The sequence below is a fragment of the Calonectris borealis genome, chromosome 15 (assembly GCF_964195595.1).
Source record: "Calonectris borealis chromosome 15, bCalBor7.hap1.2, whole genome shotgun sequence".
NCBI classification, from domain to species: Eukaryota; Metazoa; Chordata; class Aves; order Procellariiformes; family Procellariidae; genus Calonectris; species Calonectris borealis.
In genome coordinates, this window is record NC_134326.1 from 17,231,505 (window position 1) to 17,246,273 (window position 14,769).

The 14,769-nt window shown below is 40.5% G+C and overlaps 1 protein-coding gene across 4 annotated transcripts in view; it reads left to right on the plus strand.

Annotated features, from left to right (window-relative positions):
* Positions 1 to 117: 117 nt before the first annotated feature.
* LARS1 (leucyl-tRNA synthetase 1) overlaps positions 118 to 14,769 on the plus strand; it is a 34,902-nt gene continuing 20,250 nt past the window's right edge. Inside the window, exons 1-14 of one of the 4 annotated variants that reach the window (XM_075164455.1) lie at positions 118 to 234; positions 2,420 to 2,538; positions 5,909 to 5,996; positions 6,677 to 6,757; positions 7,199 to 7,339; positions 8,450 to 8,611; positions 9,297 to 9,409; positions 9,799 to 9,862; positions 10,403 to 10,470; positions 10,825 to 11,050; positions 12,139 to 12,226; positions 12,330 to 12,406; positions 13,078 to 13,131; positions 14,128 to 14,268. In XM_075164455.1, the coding sequence (XP_075020556.1) occupies positions 5,946 to 5,996; positions 6,677 to 6,757; positions 7,199 to 7,339; positions 8,450 to 8,611; positions 9,297 to 9,409; positions 9,799 to 9,862; positions 10,403 to 10,470; positions 10,825 to 11,050; positions 12,139 to 12,226; positions 12,330 to 12,406; positions 13,078 to 13,131; positions 14,128 to 14,268 (1,266 nt within the window). In that variant the 5' untranslated portion in view covers positions 118 to 234; positions 2,420 to 2,538; positions 5,909 to 5,945. Of the gene's footprint in view, positions 235 to 704; positions 950 to 2,418; positions 2,539 to 5,908; positions 5,997 to 6,676; positions 6,758 to 7,198; positions 7,340 to 8,449; positions 8,612 to 9,296; positions 9,410 to 9,798; positions 9,863 to 10,402; positions 10,471 to 10,824; positions 11,051 to 12,138; positions 12,227 to 12,329; positions 12,407 to 13,077; positions 13,132 to 14,127; positions 14,269 to 14,769 lie in introns of those variants that run through there. The other 3 variants (XM_075164454.1, XR_012675971.1, XM_075164453.1) reach the window with 3 other exon arrangements.

A 14,769-nucleotide genomic window follows, 5' to 3' on the forward strand; every position in this document is an offset into this window, starting at 1 on the left:
GCTCACCAATCAGACGGCGGCGCTCGTACGCTGCCAGCCAATAGCAGCCCCGAAGAGCCCGTCCCGAAGGTCAGCGGAGAACCAGCAGGCTAGGTCGAGCGAGCACATGAACCCCGCTGCGACATCTTTGGGGGTGCTCTTAAAGGGGCAGCGCGGCCGGCGCCCGCGCAGCGCGCCGAGGTGGCGCCCCCAGCGGCCCGGCGGGAGCTCCGCGGCGCGGCCTGCCCGGGGCAGGTGGATTTATTTTATTTCTCCCTTTTTCGAGGTTTTCGCAGGGGGAGCCGCGGCCGCTCTGCGGGCTCGGGCTTTTGCGTTGGCAAACCCGGCCGCAGTGACGCGCCCCAGCTTCCCGGACGTGGGTCGGTGCCGAGGCCTGGGCTGCGGCTGGGGGAGGCGGAGGCCACGCGGCTCGCCGGGCTCTGCCGGTGCGAGCCTGCCTTACCGGCGAGGCCCACCAGGCCCCGCCACGCCCAGCCCGCTCGCGGGCCGCTTGCCCAAGAGCCGTGGCCGCCCTTCCAGCGAGTAGGCCTGCGGCCCTGCCCCTGCTTGGCTCCGCCACTGCCACCGCTGGCCTGGCCCTGGCAGCGGGGCTCAGTACGCGCTGTGGCTGCGCACCGGGACGGCTCTGCTCCCGCCGTGCCCCGGGCGCGGGAGGGGAGCGGGGCCGCAGGAGGCGGGCAGGCGCACTGCCTCCCCGCCGGGCCGGGCCGCGCTCCCTCCGCCCCGGCTGCCACAGGCGGCGGTGGCAGCCAGCGGTCCTCGCGTTACAAAAGGCCCGCGCCCGCAGGCCTCTCCCGCCTCCCCCCCGCCCGCCGCCTTGGTACGGCCCGGCCCTGCCCCGCCCCGCCCCGCCCCACCCAGCCCCGGCGCATTGGTACGGCCCAGCCGCTGGCGGGAGCTGCGGTCCCGCCCCGTCTCCCGTCAGGCGCAGCGGCCCGGCAGCATGGCGGTGAGTGCGGGCGGGGCGCGGCTCACGGCGTCCGTGCTCTGCTCTGCGCGGCGTGGCCGTGCGGGAGCTCCGGGCCCGGCCCGCGGGGTCCAGTTCTGCGGCCGAGGTTCGCGGCGGGGCCTGTGCGGGGTGTCCGCCCGGCCCTCTCCGCCCGCGGGGGGCACGGCCCCTTCGCCTGGGGATGGCCGCCTGCCGGGGCCGGTGCCCGGGCTCCCCGCGCTCCCCTCAGCGCCAGCGTGGCTCTCCCGTGGCTCCCGCGTTTCACAAGGCGGTTTCGCGTAGCAGGACGATCCGAGGGCAGGCTTCCCCTTGGAGGGGAGGCGGTGGCAGCCTGGCAGTCTCTTCAGCTGCCTTCGGGTGTTTCTAAGTTCGTTCAGCTGCCGGCATCGGTGGGCAGTATTTCTGGAACACATACACGGCTGATAAAGGCTTTGAAAGCCCCAAATACTTTCTGCAGCTGGTTTCATGGTTTAATTGGTGACATAATAATTAGTAAAATGGTAGAGCCACGCTAAGGTGAATGATTCAGTACCATAGGGGAATAAGGGACTAGTGATTAAAATTTTTGGCATGAGTTAGAACCTTTCATTAAGTTATCATAATATCTTTGCTTTTCTTTTAAAGCTATTTTGAGGTTTGCTGTAGTACTCTTAGCGTTAATCAGATTTCTGTTTGCTTATATGAGTAAAGGTACACACAATTTCTGTCCCAAATATCCTAGTAGTGCTTTGATCTTGGGGGAAGAAAACCCAAACCCTCAAACTTTGTGTATGTCAGGCCTTATGACTGCAGTATCTGTAGTGCATGTATCCTTTAACATAATATGTTGTATAATAAAAGAATAAGGAGAAGGAATATTTAACACTTACTGGTGGTGTTTAAACACCTATGGAATTTAAAATAATTTAAAATAATTTAAAATACTTTACCTGAAGAACTCTCTTTGTGAACTGCAATTACGCTCATATGCCAGACTCTTCTCCTGGCATAGGAAGTACTATCCCACTTAATGTATGGCAAGATGAAGAAACATTACATGGGGTTTATGAAGAGTCTGGAACAAAACCAGAATTCCATGTGTCTTTTTCACTTATGATTTATATCCACTCCTATCTCCTCAATTCAGACATCTCTGAGTTTGTTAGTTATTGGCAAGATGATCAGTTTGTTAGTGTGTGCGTGTTAGGTTGGCTACTATAGAGTCCTTTGCCTCTGGAAAAGGTTGTTAACCCTTTCCTTACAGATTTTAGATCTTGTTTTAGAAGGCTGAATCTCAAGGATACAGATTTACACAGACCAATCACTGATCACGTTAATGATGCTCTGTTGTGAGATTATGCTGCAGTGTTATGGAGTCCAGAGAAATGCTTGCCTGTAACGAAAAGAGTTTAGGAGTGGTCTGTAATATATTACAATTCTGTATTTGTTAACCCATTCAGCCAGATTTTTCTTCCTCTTTCTGTTTAACAGGAACGTAAAGGGACAGCAAAAGTCGATTTCCTGAAGAAAATTGAAAAAGAGATCCAGCAAAAGTGGGATGATGAGCGAGTCTTTGAGATTGATGCTTCGGATAGGCAGAACCAAAAGAGGTATCATTAACATTTTTTACAGGTTTTCTCTCTTAACTTCTTGAAATGTCTTTTCAAAGGAACTTTTTTCCTTCAAAATCCAGGGGAGGGAAAAGGTGTCCTCTTTTGAATGAATAGTGTTCTTGGATCATCTGGAGGTGCTTAACTTATGCATGAAATTGGCATTTCTGTAGCTGACAACATGAAGCAGTGGTGTACGTGTGTTGGCCGAGTTCCAGTAGGATGAAAAAAGCCTTCCTGTTCCTTGGTAGTATCAGTACCCTCTGAGATTTAAAAAACGGATTCTCTTTGGTGACTTCTACTTTTTGACATGGAGGACGCTTCTCAGTGTGATGCCTGAGCCCTTACTAGTGGGAGGGCTTTTACTCTCCCAGTTAGAAAGGACCACTCCTTTATCTGAAGGAAGGTGTGTACTTGTTCTGCTTCGCTGAGAAAAGAAAATTGTTAAACAAATATCTTGAGTCCTGGTGTAGGCCAACCTGTTCTGCTTTGCGTAGAAGTGGATGAAGGCCGGGCGTGTGATCATTACTGATCCTCAGATGAGGTGCTGTGATTTTTTTTTGTACGTGAACTATATTGCAGAGGTTTGTCCCACTACCTTGTTAGTTGTAGAGCACTTCTTTTGTGATCTGCAGCTCCAGCAAAATTAGTCCCAGGACTGAGTAAAGAGTGAAGGACCCGAATGGGTCAGGAGATTTGAATGCTAAATTAGGAGGTGTAATAAAAACTGTTGTGTGGGGGTGTGTTGCTCACACAACTCTTTTTTACTTAAAAGAAATGCAGTCTGTGCTTTAAGTATTCACTGTCTTACAGGTTGAAATTTAAGGCTGTAATTAATACTTACAGATTGAAATTTAAGACTGAAAATGAAAGTAGTAGGTCAGTTTTACAACATGGAGCAATTTAATACGAAATTTCAGTGTTCATTATGGTAACATGTGACCACCTTATAAATAAAGAAGAAGCTGCTTTGCCAAACTAATGTTCTTACACTTCTAGTTAAAATGCCATGTATTTATTTCAAGATTTTGTCTTAAACTTCTATGTATTTTTATAAAATAGCTGATACTACTAAAAGCTACCCTAGAGGAGAGAGAGATGATGCTGGCAGAACATTTCTGTGGTCAGTCATTGTATAGTCACAGTGGGATTTTATTCCGTGCCAGGAAAAGGATTTACTTAGAATGTTTTTTCTTGTGTTGAACTAGTAAAGCTCTACTACGATGTAGATGGAACTGCTGTAAGAGATCTGTTGCTCTTCATGCAAAAGTCAATCCTAGGAAATGATAGCAGGAATATCTGTATCATTATTAAAGATCACAGTTACTTAAAGAAAATGGGCCAGGAGACATGACTTATAATGTGGTTGGCCTTTTCCAAAACTCAGACTTAATAAATTCTTTGATATAATTCCTGTTTGAACTGGAGGAGATTCCCTAGGAAAAAATCTAACCCTTAATTAAAAAGAGTGGAATTCCACCACAGATATTCTCAGGTTGTTTTAATGGCTAACAATGTTCCTGATTTATTTTTTTATTAGTTCCTAAAGTTTTTTATTAACTATGAAGTTCTCTAACTTCAGTTCCAGTCACTGCATTTGTTATATTTCGGCTTCTTCTCTTGAAGCTTCCTCTGCTGATGTAATTTCATTGTGTTTCTAGAGGGACTGTGTCCAAACCATCTCTTGTTTTCTGCTGTTCCCATATAATAATGCCATTGGTAGGATTACCTTTGTTCTTTTATTTTGTTAAAATAAAAGAAAAAACCTTCGTGTTGACATCATCTCTGTGTGTGAATCTGTACTGAGGTTTATCTGGGTTTTTCCCTTTCCTTTTTGGTATTTGCCGCTTCTAATTCATTTGAACTGCTGTGAATTTTACCTTGTTTTTTGTATTTGTTAGTTAAGGATTTTTTTTTTTTTTACAGAGCATTCTACTTTTAATCTATGCTGGGTTTGGTCAGCATGACATTTTGCTTTGGTAATGGCTTTCTGGTCTTGTGGTAAAATATTCCTGAGCTGCTGTCTGTTGATTGTAGAAGGTGCTTATTTCTTTGCTTAAATTTTCTCCCACCTGGTTGGTTTCATAACTGTTCTCAGCTTTCTGAAATTGGTTCTTCTAAAATAGCAGGCATGTGTAGCGCTGGTCTGGACTCTGTTTGCTTTCCACGTGGCAGATACAGCCTGCTCTAGTGCCTGAGCAGCTACCAAGCTTTAATGTTGTGTTCCATCCCTTTATCTGCCCCGACGGGGTTCCCTGGTGGTAGATGCGGTGCTGCTTGAGGGAACTGACGGGGGTACAGCTTCTGAGCTGCCTTGGTCGCGCTCCCTCAGGACGGTGAGGGTGGCAGCACGTGGTGAGCTGCGTTCCTGACCGCCCCAGCAAGGGATGGAGCAGAGCTGCTGGGAGGAAGCGTGTTTCATGGGTGAAGGGAGCGTACTGTGGGATTAAGAAAGACTGTTTAGCTCTTGCTTTTATTTCTGCCCCAGAGTAACCCTGAGAAACTTGTTTAAGACAGAACCTCTGGAAACACTTAGCACGCTTGGGAGCACGATTGCTCTCAGATCAATAGGATCGATGCTCTTTACAGTGTGGAGGGAGGCTTCCTTGTGGAACAGCGTTAGTTGTTTGGGTAGGTCTCTGAGTGAAAAAGCACTGACCTTGGCAATATGAGGTTAGTTATTTGTTGTGTGGGAAAGTCAAACTAAACCAAGATAATAACTGAAGTTGTGTAACAGGTGGCTGCTTCTTAAATTGTATATTTTGCAAGCAAAAAAGCAAATGATTTAGCCTTTATTTATGCATGTTTATACATCAGTGTCTGAAGGGAAAAGACAAGGCATGAAGTAGAGCGCAAAGGTGGAGGTAGAAATTTACAATGTCCTAAAGATCTAGAAATTACCTTTGTTGCTTTGAGAGGTTGAGTTACAACAATGTAATGCATATTCAAAACACCGTGCAACAATATATCCTTGTGAAATGAGTAATTATTTACAATGTGCCACTAAAAAAAATATGAACTCAGGCAGTGGGAGATTAAATAAATGACTTTAGGCCTTTGCAGTAATTAATTTACCTTTGGGAAGATGTTATATCTATTTTAAAGTTTCTTTGTCATGTCAGTCCTATGTGGGTTTTTTCTGTTGTGGTGGTTTTTTTTTTTTTTTAAAAAAGATGATAAAACCTGTTAGCGTATCAGTTCTTTAAAATCAAAGACTCGTGTTACTGACAGGGAAAATATTTTAATGTCACTGTGGGCTGATAATAGCTGAACATATCAGTTAATATCAGTTAACTGTTCTACTTGTGCATCTTCTGATGGCTATTTTAAAAGCTAATTACATGTTTTAATTCTTTGATGTTCTTCTCAGCAAAGGAAAGTACTTTGTTACATTTCCTTATCCCTACATGAATGGCCGCCTTCACCTGGGACACACGTTTTCTTTATCTAAATGTGAGGTAAAAATTTTCCTTTGCTAATACCTTTAAATACTACTCGAACAAATGCTAATTTTGTAGTTAAATTTTGAGCTAACAGAATGTGTTGTTAATTACTTTATAGACTCAATAATGACTTATTCAAACTTTCCCTTTTTCCCATATTTTCAGTGGAAATATTGCTGGTTGAAGAGAACTGCCACTGATGGCTTTTTTAATTCTAGGAGACTAGACTACAGGTGTTTCCTCTATTCATTCTTTCAGATTTGCTGAGATTTTTAGGGGGTGCTGCTGCTTACTATTTGTCTAACTACTAAATGGTGCAAACTTCACAAGAAATCTTACTGTCTCTTTTGTTTGTGAATACTGTGCTCTATAACCTGTGTGTTAACAGGTTTTAGGTACTAGTGGATCGATACAAAATCGATCTCTTCTTTGGACCCATTCTTCTCTAGTCAAAAACAGGCCCCTGAAAATTAGGAAAGCTTGTACTTATGCAGCCAGGCAGTGGCAGACCTGATAACAAAATTTAGTTTCATCTTCTTTTTCTTTAATTAGCTTCCTAGATGCTATTGATTGTGTTTGTCTATCTTTCAGTAGTTTCATGTTAAAGAAGGAATTGCACTTATTTTTGGAGAAGGGTGCTAATTTAGCCTTTTGCCATTCTTGTTTCATCTGTTTCATTCTTCCACTTTATCTAGTTCGCAGTTGGGTATCAGAGGCTAAAGGGAAAGAACTGCTTGTTTCCATTTGGTCTACACTGCACTGGGATGCCTATAAAGGTACGATGGTTTGAGTTACTGAGGGCTTTTTCTAATGTTTTTTATACTTGAGGCTACTTAGAGCATTGCTTACTGTCCATCCAGAATATCATGTTAATTTATTCAAAAATTCATCAAGATAGTGTGATTTGGAACCTGAATTTGTAGTAAAGGTGTGTGGTGCTTGAACTATACATTATGACTTTCTAGAAAATAAAATGCTTTAAAATTAAGTTTACCTACTGTATTTTTTCATTTGCAAGAAAATCCTCGCTCTAAACCTCTTCCTGCCATGGCAGGCATTCTTGAAGTTGCAAGATCTCCTAGAGGTTAATGCAATGTCCAGAAAAAGTTTGAAGTGTTGTAGTGAAATGCAAAGTTATCAGTAAAAAGCGCTCCTTACCTGTGATTGAAGCAATTGCCACAGAAAAGTGCTGATAGACTACCAATAACCCTATTTAGGCTTGTGCAGATAAGCTAAAAAGAGAAATGGAGTTATATGGCTGCCCACCTGAATTTCCTGATGAGGAGGAAGAAGAGGAAGAAAATTCTGCTAAAAAAGAAGAAGAAATTATCATCAAAGACAAAGCAAAAGGCAAAAAGGTAAAACTTTAAACAAAGATTTTGTGGATTGGTAGCTGTGCTCTCAAAGCTTCAAAGTATGCATTATCGTTTTTTCCTCTGACACTTCTCAGAGAAACCTGTGATACAAGTATTTAGATTGTTTTTTCCAAGCTAGCTGGGTATTTTTAAGGTAGACTTGAAAAAAATGCATCAGGCATCAGCTGTATGGTTCCAGAGATACCATTTTAATGCATGAAATCTTAATGGTGAGCTGGTGCACTGTTTGATAGTTTCCTGAGAAAAATGAGATCATCCAGAGTAATACTCTGATTTCTGCCCCCCACCCCCCGCACAAAGCATTCACAAACAAGTTGTAGGAAATAACCCTGCTTTCTCAGTGGTAGGAGATATATATATATACCTACTACTCTGGTTATTCTTTTGTAAGTTGTTACCTAGCCTATTCTGGCTAGATACGCTAAGTAAGATAATCCAAACTATTTTGGCTTATCAGGTATTTAAATGAGATTTATGATTTTGGGAGTATCACAAAGCAAAGAAGAGAATCAAGTCTAGGAAAAATTTAGAGATGTTCTTATGTATATTGTTTCTGTATGCTAAAGAGATTGTCACACTGGAAGCATTAGATTTGGGATTCTGTCTGCTCTACATCAACAGAAGATGTGATCTTGCCTACTCTTGCAGGTAGTAAGTTGCTATTGGGTAGAGACATAAGATATTTGAAGGACAATAGCTGGAAAAAGTAATATGAACAAAGTAACAGCAGAAAAGGTTTTTGATACAAGGATATAGTACGGGACTGCTCTACCTTTTCATGGTAAACACACCCATTTGTTTGAGCAGGACCTCAGTGAACTGGTCATTTCTGCAGATGTATCAGATACATCTAAGCATGTAACAGTTGAAAAGAAGGGGGTTAATGTATGTACAGTTGAATACAAGCTGGGAAATAGTGTAGATCAGAAACTGATTATTAATCTTCACTGCTAGAGAAAGGACGCTAGAATATTTGTATTAACTTGTATATCTGGAAGTAGAAACTGTAACATTAATAGAGAAAAATGCTCTCAAGCATATAAAGCTATTGTGAATACAAGAACTTTTTCCTAATCACAATTGTCCTTTCAGAGTAAGGCTGCTGCCAAGACTGGCTCTTCCAAATACCAGTGGGGAATCATGAAGTCTTTGGGTCTTTCTGATGAAGAAGTAGTCAGTTTTTCTGAAGCTGAGCATTGGCTGGATTATTTCCCTCCCCTTGCGGTCCAGGATCTGAAAAGCATGGGATTGAAGGTGACTGTATGAAATACAAAATTCAGTATGACTCGTATTGTCATTATGTTTATGAATATGCTGCTTCTCCTTTGAGACTTTCTGCATAATACCGACATTATTCTAGAAACATTTCTGGTATTTTTGGAATTATTCATTTAACCTTTTTAATAGTCTTGGCTGATAATTAAGTGCTTTCTTATATAGAGCTTATACCCTATGCAGTGGTCAGAACTGGAAACAAGACTCAATTAAAGGAGTTACGACTTTCACTTCTTGTTTCCGTATTAGATATCTGTTCTGTAGTCAGAATTGACAGTAGTTTTAGGAAGAGTAATGATGTAATATTAAATAAAGATACTTGTCCTGCTGACAACAGATTTTTAAAAATAAAGACATGTAGAGATTATGAAACAAGGTAGTGCTGAAATTTAGCTGGAGCGATTGGTTAAAACTACTACAAAATCTCTTAAATTCACAATCAGCAGACAGGGCCTTCAGTCTTTGACATCTCGGCTCTGAAAGACGATGCACATACAGACTGCATAGTTATGTTTCTAAGCATGCACCCTTTGTGTGATATGTACTTGCATTATCTTTTTGGAGAGAAACTTCTTTATATTTTTAAAATAATAGTTTTGCTATTGTGAGGTTCCTTGAATTTCTTTATTGTATTTACTTACTAGAGACTCTTATGCATTTTCAGGTGGATTGGAGGCGTTCTTTTGTTACTACAGATGTTAATCCTTATTATGATTCCTTTGTGCGATGGCAATTTCTTACATTAAAGGAAAGAAATAAGATTAAGTTTGGCAAACGGTAAGCTTGCCACTCAACTCTGAGTTTATTGTAAATATGGATAAGCTCAGCTTTACCGAAGATGGAACGCTATGACATGTCTCTATAACATGCCTATAACTCACATTAAACTCAAATCCTTTCATTTCAAATGCTGTACTAGACACAGTGAAATAATGTATTTATTGTGCTAGCAAAGTGTGTGAGATTGTGTTTCTGTTTTAGTTTTTCCATGGATACCAACTCAAAGCAAAATAGAGCCAATGCTGAAAGCTCTTGCAAAAACTGAACATTGACATCGGTGGAAACAGATAGATGCAAAATTTGAAAATGTCATTAAGAAGTCTCTTTTTTGTAAATATCTTTATTTTATTGTATTTGCTACTAAATGGCAACATACCTTTTTCTAGATATACAATTTATTCTCCAAAAGATGGACAGCCTTGCATGGATCATGACAGGCAAACAGGAGAGGTAATATTTTTAATGGACGTTTTTATGCATTGCTTATGATTTTAAATACTGAATGGAAAAATAAATTGTATCTTGGAGCAAAATGTATTTTGTACATATAGAGTTACCAGTTTTCAGTCGTCAGTACATGTGAAAATTGAATGAACTCCTCTATTGACAATATTTGTCTTGAACTATGGATAGTATTTTCCATTGTAGCTGTTTTCTGTGATTATTTGGCAATTTGTGCCAGCAGCATCACTACATCATATCGTATCTATCTGTTGAAACAAAACAAATAAGCTGTTATTAACTTATATCTTGCCGAGATGGTGGCTGTCATGAGTAAATTTTTGGACATAGGAATAAAGTATAACCTCTCTCTCCAGTCTGCATTTTAGTAAACAGCCATTTGTATTAATGGAAATATGATTTACTTTGGAGAAAGCATCAGTACCTTAAGTAATATTTGGGTTAGGTTACTACAGAATAGGATTTATTTTCTTTACTGCTTGAGTCAATGTCGTATACTGATTGCTGCGTTGTTTATGTGAATTGCAGGGTGTTGGGCCTCAAGAATATACGCTAATAAAAATGAAGGTGTTAGATCCTTATCCTGCAAAATTAAGGTAGGTCTTGAATTCGTAATGGCAAATAGGTTCTATCTTATGGCCAGAAGTGACCATTAAATTAGACAGTCTGTTTTCCCTAATGCAGAATTTAATTTCACCCTATTACTTCTGTCACTTCAAAGACTTGGTCTCTGTTTTGAGCTGCTGTACTCACCTAGTCTGTGTGGAACTCAAATTGGAGTTTAAAAAGAAAAAAAAAGAAAGAAAATGAAAAACCCACAAAGAACTTAATGACCCACTTTCATCCCTTAGGAAATGTTACTTAAAAGTTCATATTAGCTTAAAAGCCTGTTTTGTATTGCCCTGAATGTTTTTATTTTGGTGACTTATAAAATACTTTTTCCCCCCCAGTGGCCTAAGAGGAAAAAATATCTTCCTGGTGGCTGCTACGCTTAGACCAGAGACCATGTTTGGACAGACTAACTGCTGGGTTCGCCCAGATATGAAGTACATCGGCTTTGAAACTGTGAATGGGGATATTTTTATCTGTACCCAAAGAGCTGCCAGGAACATGTCCTACCAGGGCTTTACAAAAGATAATGGAGTCGTACCTGTTGTCAAGGAGCTGATGGGAGAAGTAAGCATCTTGCAGTTTGCTGGTCAGGCTTATCTGTTCCTGTGAAGCTTATACTTACAAAGGTGATGAGAGAATTCTACTTATAAAGGAAATACAGAAATGATTACAAAAATTTTGGACTGTTTAGCGACTAAAAAAGCAAGCAGAAGACAGCTTCCTTGGCAGCCAAGCTACAGCTACTTCTGGGAGATTAACCTGATGCATTAGTATGCCTTAGCATTTCTTGATGAAGGAATGGTTTTAAGTAACGCTTTTCTGCATGCTGGGAAGAGTGACTTCTCTACGGGGAATGGAAAGGGAGGGAAAAAAGTAATAGCTAGAAAGGGTTATGTGAAAAAGGCTTTTTGTTGATGCTGAAATTCCCAGTACATCTTTGTGAATGAAGCTTTCTTAGCTTAGTAGTTGAATGTTAGTGTTTTTGATATTTAATATCCTTAACTTCTGTGCTTTGAATAAGTGTAGTTAGTGGTGTTTGTTCATCCTAATACAAAGTACCTTCATGCTGTTTACATCACTTGATCTCCATTCACTAAAACTTGTCACCATCTTTCTTGATCCTGCTCTGAAGGATGAAGTAGAAAATACAGTTTTTGTTTCTTTGTTAGTAGACATGATGTGAATTCAAGCAAATTAGAGAGGTAGAAGACAACTGCAACATCTAGACTACCTCCTGTCAGTGCATAAATGGTCTTGACAATATGCTTTTCCTGACTTTGTTTAATCTAGCTTTTGACACTGGCTTCCTAATTCATTCCTGTCTTGCTGCTGATGTGCTTCAGATATTTGGAGGCAAACTGTTCTCCTGCTTGCTATTTTTTTCCAACTCTACACTTTCAGCAGTTTTGCTTTTCTCTATGTTATCTGGTATTTGACTTTTCTACCAGTAAATAGTCCATAATACTGTCTCAAATGATACACAAATGCTTTTCATATGTACTTCCTCCTTGTCTAACTATATATATATTAATTTGTTTGTTTGTAATATGTGAGGAATGCCAGCAAATGTAAAGAATATCAGCCAGGAAAGCTTATTCAGCTAGGCTGAAAAAGTGCTATTTATTGTAATGATATTCCTTTGTCCTGCATAGGAGATTCTCGGCGCTGCACTTTCTGCACCTCTTACCACCTACAAAGTTATATATGCTCTTCCCATGCTCACAATCAAGGAAGATAAAGGTAACTTCACATCAGTGTCCTGCCAAAGCCTGTTCGATGCACGCTGTGCATACAATATGTGTTGGCTAATCTTTTTATCTGTTGTATCTCTTTCTTTGTCAAGGAACTGGAGTGGTTACAAGTGTTCCCTCTGATTCTCCAGATGACATTGCAGCCCTGAGAGATTTGAAAAAAAAACAGGTCAGTCTGTTAACAGACTTGCTTCTGTTTCTCTTTCCTTTCCATAGTGTGGAAGGTCAAAAATGGATATCCATTGGGTAAAATGAAACTCGCTTTAATTGGAGTTTTGCTATCTCTAACTTGAAATCAAAGTAGTTAAAAATAAATGAAGTTAAAACCACCTGAGCTGGGACAGATATTTATTCCCAGACTTCAAGAAGAATTTTGGATGAGAATCGTGTAACTTCTGCTGCATGTTAAGGTATAGAAGAGTACCAGTGAAATAGAAATAAATTCCTGTTGTGGAAATTACTTCCAGAGATGAGATTAAGAGCTCTGTATAAATTTCAAATGAGACTTAAAGTAGCTGTTGCTATTACAGTTTCAAGAGTACATCAGTGTCTAAACAGCTATCCCTGGCTATTGAATTTTTGTCCCACTCATTTTCAGGGTAGAGCGATAGTGGTTTTTTCCCTTCTTAAAAATGTAGATGATTATGACAAAGAATCACGTGGAAATGAGATGGGCATTAAACTCAGGTGTGAGAAATGGTGAGAAGACAGGGAAATGGCTTTGTCTGCTTTATAATAAAATATTATGTACAAGAAAGTCCCTGTGAGTGGATAGAAACCTTTAAATCTAGAAGATTTTTCTTCTAACTGTATTGCATTTTTTTCTTCTAACTTTCAAAGGCTTTGAGGGTGAAGTATGGCATCAAAGATGAAATGGTCCTGCCATTTGAACCAGTAAGTACGCTCAAATGTGTCCATCTGCAGTACACACTACTTTGTATTCACTGATGAGAAATATGCCAAGAACTGTGCCTACTTTTTCCAGAATTTCTATTTAAAGTCCTGCTCAGCTGAAAGAGCTGAAAAGTTTAAAGTTTTCATGTTTTGCTATAGTTGTAATACTTGGTCTGTTAAGGGTTGCAACCAAGATTTGTTATTCTATGCTATACTTCAGAGATAAAGAAAATTATTAATTTTTGTGGGAATTACTATTTTGGAGAATGGATTCCATCATTATACTGGTAACCTGTTGGTTGCTTAAAACTTACAGCCTTAATGGCCAGAGTATTATTGTGTCTGTTCTATGCAAAGAGCTAAAGTCCCTTACTATTAATGCAGACTCGTAGCTGGATCCATTCTCGTTAGAAAACTTAGGTTACGGGTAAAGCCATCCCAATATTCTGCATTACCCTTGCTTCCACACGCTGGCTTCAGTACTGGTACAGCTTGTTACTGGTGTCATATCAGGAGATAAAACAGAGCTATTGCTTGTTAGGGCAGATCAGGAGTCGCTCTGGGGACTACCAGGAATTTCTGATTTGATGAGTGGAATTGAACTAATACTTTGCAAGTCTTACGTAACTTGATTAGTAATAGATGCTGTAAACATCAGAGTAGCACGAAACAGTAGAAGTTTGACATAGCACTAGCACTTGCTTCTGCTGCCATTAGGGCTTTTTGGTTCATACTGCCTTTGGCCAAGATATCACGCAGCACAAACACTTTCAGGTAGCTAGTAATGACTGCCTTTTTTTTCCCCTTCATAATCTCTGGTTCAGACTCCCATGTCAGCCTAGGGACTGTAAACCAAGCAAAATATACTTGTCTCTGTTCTGTTCAGTGCATCACTTCTAGTGGAGCTTGGAAATCTAGGAAACAAATCTTTGTGTAAATTTTATGACATTGAGATAATTTGAACTGAATATCTGACACTCTTTTATTCATTCTCAGGTGCCCATCATTGAAATCCCAGGCTACGGCAACCTTTGTGCTCCATCAGTCTGTGATGAGCTCAAAATTCAGAGCCAGAATGACAGAGAGAAACTTGCTGAGGCCAAGGAGAGAGTGTACCTGAAAGGGTTTTATGAGGGAGTAAGTAATTAAAGATTTTGATAAGTGCTTTCTTGCTGAGTTTGATTAGGAGACAAAAAGTGGATAAAGAATAAAAAAAAAAAAGACTTCAAGAAAGAGGAAGATATTTTCTTTTTTCCCTAGACTGCTTCTCGTTTAGCCTTTTCCTGCAGTCAAGTTCTGCAGTTGGAGGAGTTACATAGAATTGAAGAAAGAGAATGGAGGAATGTAGGACTGCAAACTGAGATTTATAAACTGGTTTCCTAGCAAGTGATCATGTTCTGGGGAGTTGATCAATTTTGTTACAAGTATTGATTTGGAAACTGATATGGAGAGAGCAATGTGTTGGTGTGTGTTGTGGGTATTCTTTGTTTTGTGTGGTGTGTGTTTTTTTTCCTTCAAATCTTCTGTCTTTACTTGTGTAATGGCTTACTATGATGTATTCCTCAGCTGTTTTCTTGTAAGCTGGCAACAATTTTATGTGCATGCTGACATGTATACAAACTCTTTTTGGGTAAAGAT